We start from the raw sequence: 15082 nt of genomic DNA, 5'->3' as shown, positions 1-15082 counted from the left end.
AAAGGTCACTCTGAGGCTCCAGGAGTGGCAGATGGCCAGAGAGTGGCCAATTGGAGGCACACTATTGAGCCTCAGGATTGAGCCTTCCACTGTTAACCCCTCAGGAAAAAGACAGCTTTGAGTCTCCTGACCCTTTCCCCAGAGAGCAGGAAATGACCAGGGCTTGAGGATAGCCAGAGGCCGTCCAGAGTTACCCATAGCATCTCCACTTTGGCCTCAGAGGCCACCTCTTTCTTCTCTCTATGCTCTTTAAAATAAAATTATTTTTCTAGTGTAAAAGTATTATATGAATGTTCTATGAACTACAAATAATACAGACATGTAAAGAATAGAAATTTCCCATTATTTGATGCCTCCCCCTCCCCAAAGTAACCTAAAGTTAACAATTTAAATCTATATCCAGAATTTTTCTTCTCCATATTTATAGATGTCTACACATATATAATTAATACAACATAAATATTTTATAGTACACCCTGTTCTCAAGATGCTTTTCCACTGTAGTTGTTTAATAAATATTTATTGCATGAATGAGCCATAATTTATTTATTCAACCGCCTATTAGAGGCCTTTTGGTTTGGTCCCAGTCATCTAATAAACATGATTTTAAATATAGAAGACATAATTGAAATACATATAACACATATAGAAACATAACCCATAACTGCATATCATAAATACATCCTTAAATATACTAATAAAATATGCATGCAATGGAGAGGTGTTTTGGGTGCCCTCTGGTGTATTTCGTGGATATCCCTGGAATATATATTGATAAATCAGCCTCAGAAAGAAAGCTTCCAGACCGTGTTTTAGGATCTGTAGGAATAAAGGGTGGCCGTCCTGCATTTGTTGTGTTGTTTCAACATAGCATTTGTTATGTTGTTTTATTGACTTTACGTCCTTGGCAAAGCGGCTCGACTAAGATAAGATCCAGAAACCGATCATGGTAACAAGGCAACAATTAATTTTAGACAGAACAGAAAAGGAATCTGCTTCAGATTCTCTTTAGAACAGGAAGGAAAGGGTGATTGTGGGTTAGTGGGAAGGAAGGAAAGAGGCAAGAAAGGAAAGTGAAAAACGAAGAATGGAAATGCTTTCTCCTGCTGGGGATTTGGATGTTTGGAGTACTCTTGTCAGATGCTACAGCGTAATCACTAAATGTTTTAAAGGATGCAACATTATGACAGATTTCCCTTTCTGACTTGTTCCTGGGGGTGAACACACAATGGTTGACTCCCTGCCACAGGCTGGAGGCTTGGCCGCTCCTGGGTTGGTCCAAGGAAGCCTGGAATATCCAACGCCCTTGAGAGTGAGCGTGTCCCCTGTCTCTAGGTGTTGCCACTTGTGCTGAGATGAAGCCTAGCAAGCACTGCCATGTGGCAGAGTGGATGCCACTGCAGATGGAGTGCAGTGTCCCAGGCAGCCGGGACAGCCGCTCAGCCCTTGCCTGGGCCTGAGGACTGTTGCATCAGCCCCCAGATGAGATAGCAGCTGTCCTGGTGGCTGAACCAGGGAAAAGAAACTCCACTCGGTGCTCTCCACGGAGCTAGGGAAAAAGGAAATGGGTTTTTGTGATTTTCCCTTCTTTAGAAACAAAAGTGCTTAAATGTGATCCTTTAGCTCTGTCAATGCAAACCAGGGCCTGGTGGACCGGGGAGAACAATTAGGCCAAAGACTGAGCACAGGAAGCCAAAAGGGGGTAGAAACCCAGACAATGGTGCTGAGCCGGGGGTTGGGGTGGTGGGGGGAGCGGATATGATAGCAAGGAAGGAGTTTCAATGTGAATGAATACTAATTAGTGACATGGATATTAATGATGACAGTAATTAACAGGGGAAAGGAAGGGCTGTCATTGTCCCAGGGTGAGTAATCAATCTTGGCAGGTGATAAATAATGGTTCGGCAAGCTCAGCAGAAAGATAATCCGCAGGCCTGGGGGAGAGCTCGGCTAATGCAGGAAACCTCGCAGTTTCTAGGCAACCCACTAAAAAGAACTTTTTTTTTTCTGTTTTGAGACGGAGTCTCACTCTGTGGCCAGGCTGGAGTGCAGAGGCATGATCTCGTCTCACTGCAACCTCCTCCTCCCCTGTACAAGCAATTCCCCTGCCTGAGCCTCCCAAGAAGCTGGGACTACAGGCACATGGCACTACGCCTGGCTAATTTTCTGTATTTTAGTAGAGACGGGGTTTCACCATATTGGCCAGGATGGTCTCGAACTCCTGACCCTGTGATCTGCCTGCCTCAGTCTCCCAAAGTGCTGGGATTACAGGCATGAGCCACTGCACCCAGCCAGAACTATTTTTCTTTTGAGGAAAAAACAGGTTAGAATCTCTCTCCCACCCCCAGCTTGGGGCTACAGTTCTTATTTGATTTCTGCTTTGTTCTTCATTTCCTGGGACAAATGTTGAACTTGTAGAATTTGGAGGAAAGGGACACACAGGCACATGTACACACGCCTATTCATTCTCTCTCTCTAAATACAAATGAATAGGAATGTTTTTGATCTAAAGTTTAACTCACAGATGCCGTCCAGGAGCAGTAAGAGTGAGGAGAAGCCTAGAAGTGCTGCCTTTGAGGTTGACGCAGGGAAACTGCAAAATTGCAAGGCTGTGTCGGTGGAACTGGAGCACACAGGAGGACCAGGATGGCCCTGGGGGTCCCACTGTGCAGGGTTACTTCACCTGCCATGGACCCAGAGAGAAACCAAATGTCTAGGCTCCCTGTCCCGTACAGTCCCACTTCTGGCCACCAGTCACATATCTAAGAAATCTGCTCTCTGGGAAGAGGGCAATCCTCATGAAGCCCCTCGGCTGGATCCCCAGGCCTTCAGCCAGGAATCCAGCCCAGGAGAGTCCTTGGCACATCCCCTCCCTCGCACCAAAGCCTCAGACCCACGGTAGGACTCTGATGTCTAGAAATGTCTTCCCTTGCAGGCTGTGTTCCATCAAACAATTCAGAGGTGACAACGTCACACCTTCAATGGTCTGCACTGGTTTAAAATGAGATCTTTGGGTGGCAAAGGTAGGTTGACCAGAAATTCAGAACCTTCCAGAAAACTGGACTCCTCTACTCCCATGTACACAGTGCTGCTCTCAGAACATCGTTTGTGGGTCATATTTTCAAAGAGAGGCAGACAGAAGAGAACATTTTCAGAGGATTGGGAACATATGGTGAGGAACTCCAGTCCAGGCCATGCAAGGAAGCAGCTGAGGGACCGGGCCTGTTGCACTTAGAGGGAGGACGTCACTGGTATGCTGCAGGACTGTCTGAATAGATGAAGGGCTGTCGCACAGAGTGGTTAGGTTGGGGTTTGTGTTTCTGTCATCAAAGGGCAAAACTGAGGCCAAAGGGAGGAAGTCAGAGAGGGGCAAGTTTCTGTTCAGATAAATCAAGGTTGATTTAACTGGGTCAGGCTGGGTAGGGGGAAATTTGTGAGTTCCCAGGTACTAGGCATTCTAAACACAGGTTACAGCATCTCTTGTCCAGGGTGTTGTGAATGGGACTTGTGTATTGGCTAGGGTTGGAGTAGACAAGCTTTAAAAGTTACTTCAGACTCAAGATTTATATTCATTAAGGTAATACTAGTTACCAAAATAGCTAAGTCCCACATTTCAGGGGCTGAACACAACAAAGTTTATTCCTCATCAAGTCAGAGCCCCACATGCTCATAATGTCCATGGCTGGAACCGTGACTCCCTCCCTACTGTGGCTCTGCATTCCCCCAGGTCTTCACATCCAGCCAGCAGATGGGATTGAAAGGGCCAGAGCTATGGAGAGCCACGTAGGAGTTTTTATGGTCCAGGTCTGGAAGTGGCATATGCCGTTTCTACCCACATTCTATGGGTAGAACTCAGTCCATATCTAAGTGCGGGGAAGTCTGGAAATGTAATCTAGCTATGGCACAGTGAGGAGAGGAAAGAGGTCTTGGTGAATACATAGACGTTTCTGCCACAAATGCAGGGGCACATTCATTCAGGATAGGCCTGTGCCAAAAGAGATGAGAGTTTTGCAAGAACCTATGAGGTCACCTGTGTTGGTCAGCCCTTGTAATTGACGGTAGGGAGCTGAAGAGGCCTCCTTCTTCAAGAAATGGTCTGGGGGCCAGGCATGATAAAGCTTCACCTAGCATGTCTCGGGAAGTCCTCTATAGACACTGCCTAGAAATGTGAATATAAGCTCATCCTGCATCATCAGAAGTGAGTGTTTTTTGGACGAGAATGGAATTGTAACTATGGAAGTGTACTGAAGAATGGAAAGGGTTGGTTAGGACAAAAAAAAGTGTCCATATTATCCTGCTCTACAGCGTGGACTGATTGGAATTAGGATTCTCTTAGGTGAACATGTTTCTTCTGCCACAGTGTTAAACACCCAGGAGGTCTTCAGCTGAAACTGCTTTGTCGTTGCAGGTACTGACGTTGTGCAGTGGCTTATGAAGAACCTTTCCATTGAGGACCCAGGTACTTGACCTTTGACCCTGCCCTTCTCTCCCCTGGTATCAGTAAACATCCCATAACCAAGTTCCAGACTGGATTTTCCTACCCTCCTGAGAGCTGGTCTTGTAAATGTGAGTTCCAAGATGTGGAATCACCCTATTTACAAACAAAATTAATTTATTTTCTCCTGAATATTTGTCTGTAAATTTAAATCACGCTTTGAGGAAATGAGCAACTATTTAGAATGCCAAAGAGCCCAGTACAATAATGTGTGTGAAATGAGTTGAATTCTCGTTAGCTGCAGCAATTAAAGATAAGTTGTAGCACTGTCACTGAACAGCCTTCTAGAGCCAGCTCTTAAAATTAGATTGCCTGATCCACAATTAAGATGTTTAATTATTTGCTAAGACTCCCTCTGTTTTCTGCTTCTGCAAGAAGTGAAGGAATGATGTTTTTTTCAACTCTAATTGTGCATTTCAATTAGGAAGTCCTTACCAGGAAAACGACAACAAAACCCTGGCCAATAAAACAATTTCCAAATCTGTCCTCCCACCGGAAAATAGGCAGCAAAATTTATTTTCACAGCGTAATTAGGAAATGGGGGGGGGGTGTTCCAGAAAAATAAAAATTTGAGATAAGTAAAGCTTATTCCCCTGTGCTATTGGTTAATACTTTTCTGAATTTATTACATACTCCTTCGCCTTGATTAAGTGAGTATTCTTGATGCCTGAAGGTCACATTTATAAAGATCCACTAATACACTCTGATGTTCTTAATGGACATTGGCGTGATTAAACTTATCTGCCCCAAATTAAATGGCCCCGAACCACAATGCTTTTTGAAGATTTTTTTCAAGTACCCATTCTGGATCTGTGATTTCCTGCGGGAATCAGTGTGTCAGCTTGGCACTCCTGTGTTTTAACCCAACATTTCTAATCTACTGTTGCCTGCAAAACAATACAGTTTCTATGCAGTTTAATTATATACAGTTTTTAGAACTGTGAGTGCCAGAAAAGCAGATCATTCATAGAAGTGACCTGAGTCTTTTCACCCGCTTCATTAGTGGCTACGCTCACAACTAGCGAAAATTCTTAACTGTAGTCAAGTTCTTGATTCACGGGGGAAAAACTGTAAATGCTAACCCTATGTAAGGGATAGAACCCAAAGCCACTCCCTATATGTTGTCCCTGATGCAGCCTGGACCTCTGAGTCCTCTGGAAAGCCTGGACTGGATCAGCATCTACCTGTTTAGTTACATGTATTTAAAGTCAGTATTTCCTGTGATTATAATGCTGAACTAAGGAACGTATTTCCTCATGGCCGCCTTTTCTCTTCCAAGAGCACTGGCTTCTTTGCCTCCTAAAATAATCATTGTGTTCCTGACATATATTTTATTATTACTATAATGAGAACCCTAAAATGGCTAGCAGTATGTGAGAATGAGCTTCAGGAATCCTCCAGCCCTGGCGTGAGAAGCTTCTGTGAAGAGTCCTGAATGATGAGAGTTATTTCTATGAAAATCTGTTATACTCTGATGCCCTTGGGAAGACACCATGGTATTGGGGCCTGTTTGGGCTTCTGAGAAGTGGCTGAGGAGGAGCGGAGCTAAGAACAATTTGTCAACTGGGAATAGAAGCGGGGAGATGAGGCAAACCAAGGCCTTGGGAAACAGCCAGATCCAGCGTCTGCCCCTCTCTCGTTTCTTCTTCCCATCAGCCAGTTTCCTGTGGTTATTTTTTGTTTTTTGAGGCAGGGTCTCACTCTGTCACCCAGGCTAGAGTGCAGTGGCACGAGCATAGCTCACTGCAGCCTTGACCTCCCTGGCTATCTTCCACCTCAGTCTCCCAAGTAGCTGGGACTACAGGCTCGTACCATCACACCCAGCTAATTTTTTGTGGTTTTTTTTGTAGAGATGGGATCTCACTGTGTTATCCAGGCTGGTCTTGAACTCCTGACCTCAAACAATTCTTCTGCTTTGGCCTCCCAAAGTGCTTGGATTACAGGTGTGAGACACCACACCTGGCCCCATAGCCCATGTCTAAGCAAAAACATTTTTGCTCAGAGAATGAAGGTAGAGTCTTAGCTCCAAGACTGGTGGTATGAAAGTCACCTTCCTACAGGATTTTGTTCTTTCTCCTATGGGGAAGGAGCAGCTGCTGATGACGAAACTTCTGTTCTAGCTGGACTCATGGTTCTTGAAGCTTATAGACTTTAAAAAGCAAACTGGCCAGACATGGTAGCTCATGCCTGTAATCCCAGCTCTTTGGGAGGCTGAGCTGGGAGAATTCCTTGAGCCCAGGAGTTCAAGACCAGCCTGAGAAAGATGGCAAGACCCTACCTCTACAAAAAAATGTAAAAATAAAAGAAATTAGACAGATGTGGTGGCATGTGCCTGTGGTTCCAGCTACCTGGGAGGCTGGGGCAGAAGTATCACTTGAACCCAGGAGTTCAAGGCTGCGATGAGCTGTGAATCGTGCCACTGCACTCCAGCCTTGGTGACAGAGTGAGACCTGTCTCTGAAAAAAAAAATAATAATAATAGCAAATTTGTCATCACTAAGTAAGTAAAATAAAACTCCATTCATTCTAATTCCACCAGTTACATGTATGTTTCTTTCAAAGGAGAATAGGTGGTTCTTAATAAGCAAAACATTGCATTGTATTCAACTTCTTGAAAAATTTGCAAGTAAAGCCAAAACAAACTACTTTAAAAAGTCAGAGCTCATGAAATTAATAATTGCTAGAGACTCCCTGAGCACATTAACAATTTCCATGTCCAAAAATTAGTCTTAACCTGTAACAGTACTTTTGGATTTGTGAAAGATTACTTTTTGTGGTAGAAGCATTGAGGTTTGTTATTTTTTCTTAGCTCTGCTCAGGATAAATCTAAATTCTTAACCTTTTTTTTTTAAATTTCTTAATTGAGACAGGGTCTTGCTATGTTGCTCAGGCTGTTCTCAAACTCCTAAGCTCAAGCAATCCGCCTACCTCGGCTTCCCAGAGTGCTGGGATTACAGGCCTGAGCCACTATGCCCAACCTATATTCTCAACTTCCTATGTGCATCTATTTATGGCTGGTGCTAAAGGAACAAAGAAACAGATTGATTGTGGCAAAAATATAAGTATTTCTATCAGGTTGGCCTCTCTCTGTCACTGCCCACTTCAGTGTCCCTCCTCTAATTTTCAAAGGAAGTGAGGTTTTCCTCTCTGTCCATAAGAGAAGGGTAACACGCTTCTCATCCCTGATGGGACTGTCATACTGGGGAATGCAGTGGGAGTCCTATGTCTCTATGGGTAGTGAGGCTGCATTCTTACTGCTGGGGATGATGAAACTGATATGAATCAGAGCTGCCAGCACTTATGGAGTATTTGACCTGTACCAGACACTGCTAAGAACTTCGTGTGAAATATCTCACTTGGTTAAATACAGGTTCATCTATGCCAGAATTTATGCCCTTGACCCTGAAGCCAGACTTTCTTCTGAAGGTCAGGGTGGAGAGAGGTGAAGCAATGTCAGACTCTCAGAGGTGGGATTCACACAAGTCCCAGACACACAGTGGCCCTTTCCAGCCATTGGCATCTCCCCTCCTCACCCCCGCACTGAGCAAGGGCAATCATGTCATCAACACAGTCATCTGGGGGTGATGACAGTTGACTTCTGATCTCCCAGCTTAATTTTCAGCCAAATAACCTGCTTCCTAATTCCTTCTCTCTCTATGCACTGTTCTTACAGTTGAAGCAATACACTTGGGAAGCCTTATCGCTGCCCAGGGCTACATCTTTCCAATCTCGGACCATGTTCTCACCATGAAGGATGATGGTACCTTTTATCGTTTCCAGGTAAGCCTGCTGGCTCCTCCTCCTGAAGAACCTTTTCTTCTCAACATCATCTGATCTCAGCTTAGAACTACAAAGAAAACCTAGGGATATTTGAGGAAGTAACCCTCACTCCTCATCAGCACTGGGAAAGCCAAGAGAACTTTTGTCTGGACCATTGGGTGACCCACTTAGAGAATAGTAAAAGGCTGTCATTGAGAGCCTACCATGCCCTGGGCCTTAGTCCCTTTGGGCTGCTACAACAAAATACCATAAACTGGGTATCTTATAAACAAAAAAATTTTACTACTCATGGTTCTGGAGGTTGGCAAGTCCAAGACCAAGGTGCCGGCAGATTTGGTGTCTGGTGAGGGCCTGCTGTCTGGCTCATAGAAGGTACCTTCTAGCTGCATCCCCACAGGGCAGACAGGACCTGGAGCTTATATCAGGCCTCTTTTATAAGGGCACCAATCTCATCTGTGAGGGCTTCATAGGCCCCACCTCCCAATACCATCACCTTGGGGATTAGGATTTCAACATGTGAATTTGAGGGGGATGCAGACATTAAGACCATCGTAGACACTTTGTACAGATTTCCTCATTTATTCTGAAAAGCACACTTTAGGGGGTAAATATCACCCATTTTACAGATAAGAAAACTGAAGTGCTCAAAGAATTAAAGTGTCATTTAGTAAATCCAGGAGCAGCCTTAATTTGAACCTAAGTGAGCCTGATGGCACAGACCTTGATCTTTCTACTGTCTCATGCTACCTTCTCTGGAGTGAAGTTTCTATTTGCTACCTAATCACCCTCCCCACCCATTTTACATTCCTTCTCCCAGATCCTTCCCTAGAGGTAATGAGGGCAGAGGATACGGGGTTGAGTGAAGGTCTAACCAAAGGGTTTGGGAGAAGAGTTCTTCAGACTAGGTTAAAGGGAGAAAAGGAACATGGGCTTAGGTGCCCAGTAAGTAGTGCCAGCCTGACTTTTGTACTTAGACCTCTATTGTCTCAGGATAAGAATATATTTCCCTGTAAACAAAACTTCTCATTTTTGCATTTGTTTTGCTTACCTTACATTTTATTTGTCAATGCCTAGATTAAAATGTTGACTCACTTCAGCTGCATTAGAGAAGAGGAGAGCATTGTGGGGAAGCATCAGCAAGAAGGAGTTGGGGGAGAGCCTGCCATCAGGGAGGCTCCTCCCTGGATGTGGGAGGGAAGTGCAGGCATGGCACACCTGTGAGCCCTGACACCCATGCTCCTTTGCAGGCTCCGTACTTCTGGCCTTCGAACTGCTGGGAACCTGAAAACACTGACTATGGTGAGAACTGAAGCCACAGCCCACACTGTGTGTCACTTCTGGGTGTGCAGAAGACAAATGCTTGGTGTGGGCAACTGTGGTACATGGGCAGGAGGGTCCTTTCTGCTTAGTGCTTTCTCATATTGTTGCTTTATAACAAATTTTCTATTCCACATAACAGAAGAAGGCCCAGCTCACTGAAAGGTGTAGTCCTTGGAGGGGAAGCAGGAGAGGGAAGAAAAATCTTATCAAGGGTGGTCAGTATGTTCATCTTGGGGCCATGGAGAACCAGGATCCACAGCAACACTATGGGATGGTGACTTTTAATTGTTCTTTCCAGGGATAGGGCTTCAGGGAGGGCTGGATCAAGGGGCTACCTCTTCCTGGCCCTTTCTGTTCTCACAGACTTGTCAAAACTTACTAAGAACCTTTTGGTGTTCTTGATAGTTGCAATGTAGAAAAAGGAGAGAGACCAGAGACAGGTATACAGAAGTCATCCTGGACTAGGAAAATAAAGAGTGAGTGAAGCTGGGAGTTCTCTCTCTCCAGACGGGGACCTACAAGACTTCTTCTGCCACATACTCTCAACGGAGATTATTTAATATTCCTATATGCCAGTTCTCTGCAGAAGTTATATTATCACTATGCTTAAGAGAAAGAACCTGAGGCCCAGAGAGGCCACACCCTCACACTACCACATTGTCTGAATGCTCCCTTGATTGTAAGCCTCAAGGGCAGAGGCTGGTCCAGCTTGTGCATTCTCATATCTCCAGTGCATAGCCCATGTCTGAGGCAGAGTTAGTGCTCAGTAAATATCCACTGACAGTTCTGGTTCTTTATTGAAGGTGATCAACAGACACTCACTAGAGGGAGCAGAACTCGAACTCAGATCTGAGTGGCTCCAAAACCCATGCTTCTTTCACGGTCCTGTACGTGACATGCCTGAAGGTTGTAGCAGCAGCACTGCCCCTTTGCATGCATCATTGCTGCTGACTCAGCTGCTGTGGCAGTCTGGTCTGTGGCTCTCCTGGGGACTGGGACACTCAATGAGTCCTGCAGCTTCTTTGCAGAATTGTTTAAGACAGGAAGGCAGATGCAGCTGTGATGAGCGGGAGGGAGATGTGCAGCTAGGTGGTGATCAGGGGAGCCTGTCTGGGAGACCACTGGGATAAGATACAACCTTGGAGTAACATGTTCAAGCAAGAGGAAACTGACAACAGGGAGCCAACCTGAGGATGAAATACCAGTGAGCTGTTACCTACTAAGGCTGGAGTTGTTCCATGGCCAAGTGTGGAGGACATCAGTCATGCAGAAGGGCAGGCCCTGGGGCTGTCTGCTTGGCTATCCACAGGCCACCGTGGGCCCTCTGACACTGTGCTGCACCCTGACCAATGTGATAAGTGGATCCAGGAAGGCTTCCGGCTGCAAGCGAGAGCTGCATTTGACTGCTCATGAAACTAGTGCTTCTGAGGCTGAAAAGACTGCTCATGAAAGCCCAACTTGGAATTTGAGTAATTATAGCTCAGTTCCATGCAGCAACGTGTGCCCTTGTAAATGTGAAAACCACTATTTTTCCAGGCAGTGGAGAGGGTGGGAGGATGGTAAGACCAGATACCTGGGCCCAAGTAAGATTAAAATATTTTCTTCCACAAAGCTTAGGCCATCTTATGCTGAGTACTAAAGGGCATCAGCGCCCTGTGTCTACAGATGTTCTTCATTTCATAATTTTAATTGTGCATCATGAACAGGGAGAGAAATGACAGTTTGTTTCAGGCTCTCACTAAAGAAAAATTATTTTAAATTCCTGTGCTTCAATTATGGCAAATCAGAGGGAGAAATCAAGGTTCAGGATGCAGAAGTGTTCACCAGGGGCCAGGCATGGTGGTACATACCTGTAATCCCAGGGACTCGGGAGGCTGAGATGGGAGGATCACTTGAGCCCAGGAGTTCAAGGCTGCAGTGAGCCATGATTGTGCCACTGCACTCCAGCCTGGGTGACAGAGGAAGACCCTGTCTCCAAAACAAAGAAAAACCAGTACTCCCCAGGGTTTCCAAAGCAGTTTAGTTACAAAATCAGGATATATTTACCAAGAGAGAATCCAGCACAGTGAGCCCCCAGGATCAACCAGTTCCACTAGCTGGGTGATCTTGGCAAATTACTTAACCTCTCTGTGCCTCAGAGACCTCATATTAAGATTAGAGTAGTAACAGCACTTGTCTCCTAGTGTTGTTTTGTTAGGATTAAATGAAATGCATGTAAGGTTCTCTGAGTTAATACGGGGTGGTGGTTGGTATCACTACTGGGGTGAGGTTAGTATTATTGCCACTGGGATGCTGGTTGATGTTATTATGACTGAGGTGAACCTCTCACCAGGAAGCATGTGAAACTGAAGCTAAGAATTCAATATAGTATGATTTAGACTGATGAAGTACCGGACACTTTCATTCAATCGACAAATATTTACTGGTCCCCACTCTGTCAAATTCTATGTCGGAGATTTGAATAAGTCACAGCCTTTCCCTGCAAGCATCCCAGGCTGGGAGAAGCAGCATGATGCAGGGAAGAAAGGCATGGTGAGGATCTGGCTTGAGTATTCAGAGGTTTTATGTGATGAATGATTGAGAAGGCTGAATAGCTTGGGAGGGGCGGGTTTATAAAAAGGCCCTGGCCGTCAAGGAGAGACGTTTAGAATGGAGTCAGCAGTTTGGGGAAGCTATTGTGGGTCCCCAACAATGAACACACTTTCCCAAGTTTTTTCCCAACTTGGGAAGAAATTGGTTCATCTATAAGATGGGGGTAATAACAGAACCCACCTCGTAGATTTGTTATGAGGATAAAGTAAGCGGACTGTGGGGGATCAAGCAAGCGGACTGTGGGGGATCAAGCAAGGGGACTGTGGGGGATCAAGCGAGTGGACTGTGGGGGATCAAGCTGCTACAATGGTGACCCTCTCACCAGGAAGCATGTGAAACTGAAGCTAAGAATTCAATGTAGTATGATTTAGACTGATGAAGTACCAGACACTTTCATTCAATCAACAACCATTTACTGGTCCCCACTCTGTCAAATTCTATGTCGGAGATTGAAAAATCACCATTGTACTGTGGGGGATCAAGCAAGGGGACTGTGGGGGATCAAGTGAGTGGACTGTGGAGGATGAAGTAAGGGCTGTGACTTAGTCAAATAGTCCCCGATATTCAGTGGGCTCAATGGAAGCAGTAGCTGCTACAATGGTGATTTTTCCAGCACCTAAAACAATACTTGGCCCATAGGAGACACTCAGTACATTTTTGAATGAGTGACTGAGTAAATGGATTGGTGAATATCATAGAGAAAACTCTGCACTGGGCCTCAATTCTAATTCCATCTCCATCACTAACTAGCCCTTGAGTCCATCACTTCACTTCTCTGGGCCTCTAGTTTCCCCATCTGTAAATGAGGGGCCTGTACTTCATGGTTGCCAAGGTTACCTCCAGTGCTAAAATGCTGTAATTCTAAAAAGTCATCAGAGAGTATGAAGAAAATAGAGAAATAAGTGAGTTATAGGTTCCCTAGTTTAGGAGATTGAGGTACATAATGATGTTGCTAGTAAAGGCAGAAAGTACAGAAAGGGGTCAGTTTCTTCAGTACATTGAAATTCGATAAGCTCAATTTTTTTTTAAGAAATTCAATAGCACATATAATACATGAATCTGTTCCCTTTATACAATTTTTAAATATGTTCCACTTTGGTGACACATGGTGAACTTGAGATGGCAGTGGATTTGTCTAAGTGAGATATGAGATATAGGTAAGGGTGCAATGCCAGATGTAAGGACAAGGAAATATAAATTTTTTGGTAAGAAATTAAATATCCAAGAGAAACCAGTATCTGAGCTTAAGACAGTTCCTCCAGATGCCCTCTTGTAGGGCTGACTGTTGTCACCAGTAGTCACTAGAGTTGGTTGGAAGTTAGAGCAAGCCCTGGTGAGGGCACTCTGGGATGCAGACAAGCCCCAGGGAGTTCTGTGCCAAGAACAGCCACATCCCACCTTCCTTGTTGTGGTGAAAAGATTTCTTGTGTGACTTTAGGCACAGGGACATTAGCTAGTAGCGTGTGACCCTGTGACTCATGGCCATCAGGAGTGACCCCAGCTCTGCATTCCATGTATAATACCTCACTTCACAACCCCCCTGCCCCATTTTGACCCAGCTGTCCCCTTTGGACATTTCTTGGGATGACTCTGCCTGCATAAAACCCATAGTCAAATCCGGGTTAGCCTTTCCTGAGTTTTACATTTGGCAAATGCAAAATACTGTCCAGGGCAGCACTGTCAAAGCAGCTGCCACCTCCACTGACCTGCACTGCTCGAAGGTAATCAAGACCTGGCCCAGTGGGGCTGGTGACATGTCAAGCTTCCTGCCTGAGGTTGTCCCTAATTCTGCCAGGACTCCAAGAGACTGAAGGAGGTACTTTGTGATAGATCAGACACCCCTTTATCAGACCCAGTGAAGCACTATAGCTGCTTCGTTCATTGGAAAAGTTGGTAAGTAGAAAATCATTTTTAAAACGACATACGTACACCTTAAAGCACCATATGGAAAGGTAAGATATACAAAGGAACACTCATCTGACAGCCTTGTGAGGTAGGACCACAGTGTTCTCTTTGATTTTGAGCTGAATGATTTTAGTTTCTTAAATCAACCACACTCAAAATAAACTACCCTGTTTTGATGTCTTTAAAGTGCATCAAGAATGTAAAGACATTTTTGTAGTCTTTTGTACATTGGCCCCTCCTAGATTTTTATTATTTTTCTTCCTTTTTCCAGTTATCTCACCTGTATCAAATTCACCAGCGACTGTCTTAGCTGACTCTCCTTCATTAAATTGTTCCAGATCATTCAACTGAGTTTTCATAGAAGCAACACTCTCTCTCTTTGCACATTAGTTTCATTGACACATGTAATATTTAGTGAACTTGTGTGATTAAAATAACAGATGTGCCTGACATAAGCAGATTTGGGAACAACCACAACTGAGTCTTATTAGCACACAATTTGCCAGAAGTGTGGGCATGCCAGAGGGTAGGCTGCCAGCTTCCAGGCTCCAAAATGTCATAGGTATCAGTAAATTTTTCAGAACAAATGAATGAAGTAGGTTGATCCAGCAAAGAGTTGACTAGAGATCTCTTAGTAAAGAGATCTTGTTGTCCAACAACAAAATGATCACAGGTTCTCTCTGGCACTCCCTCTTGATCATTCTGTTGTTCATTTATTTATGCCATTCATCTACTGGTTTCCCTGGATTGTTCCACTTGGCTCTGGAGAAGGAGGAAGACATTGAAGAAGGAAAGGTAGGGAGAAGTGATGATGAAGGCCACGTTTGAGGAAGAAACAGGGAAACCACGGGCCAAAAACCTTTCCTTAGCCTGGGTTGAGAGACCTAAATTGTCTTCCCTTTCCATAGCCTTTTTACTGTACCTGGCAAGACAGGCTCTGGTGCTAGGGACAGGGATGAAAGCTGAGCAGGACATAGCCTCTGCCCTTAAA

General features: G+C 44.8%; 1 protein-coding gene across 18 annotated transcripts in view; it reads left to right on the top strand.

Annotated features, from left to right (window-relative positions):
* RGS6 (regulator of G protein signaling 6) overlaps nucleotides 1–15082 on the top strand; it is a 629077-nt gene that overhangs the window by 512148 nt on the left and 101847 nt on the right. For all 18 annotated transcript variants that reach the window (XR_004184869.1, XM_031668021.1, XM_031668024.1 and 15 more), the window contains exons 4-6: nucleotides 4409–4459; nucleotides 8168–8274; nucleotides 9522–9573. Coding sequence is in view for 17 of the 18 variants with exons in the window: in XM_031668021.1 (XP_031523881.1) it covers nucleotides 4409–4459; nucleotides 8168–8274; nucleotides 9522–9573 (210 nt within the window). In the remaining variant the exon portion in view is untranslated. The remainder of the gene's footprint in view (nucleotides 1–4408; nucleotides 4460–8167; nucleotides 8275–9521; nucleotides 9574–15082) is intronic.

Source organism: Papio anubis, chromosome 7 (assembly GCF_008728515.1).
Source record: "Papio anubis isolate 15944 chromosome 7, Panubis1.0, whole genome shotgun sequence".
Taxonomy (NCBI): Eukaryota; Metazoa; Chordata; class Mammalia; order Primates; family Cercopithecidae; genus Papio; species Papio anubis.
Note: the sequence above shows the minus strand (reverse complement) of the source record. Positions and strands in the feature narration are given on the sequence as shown.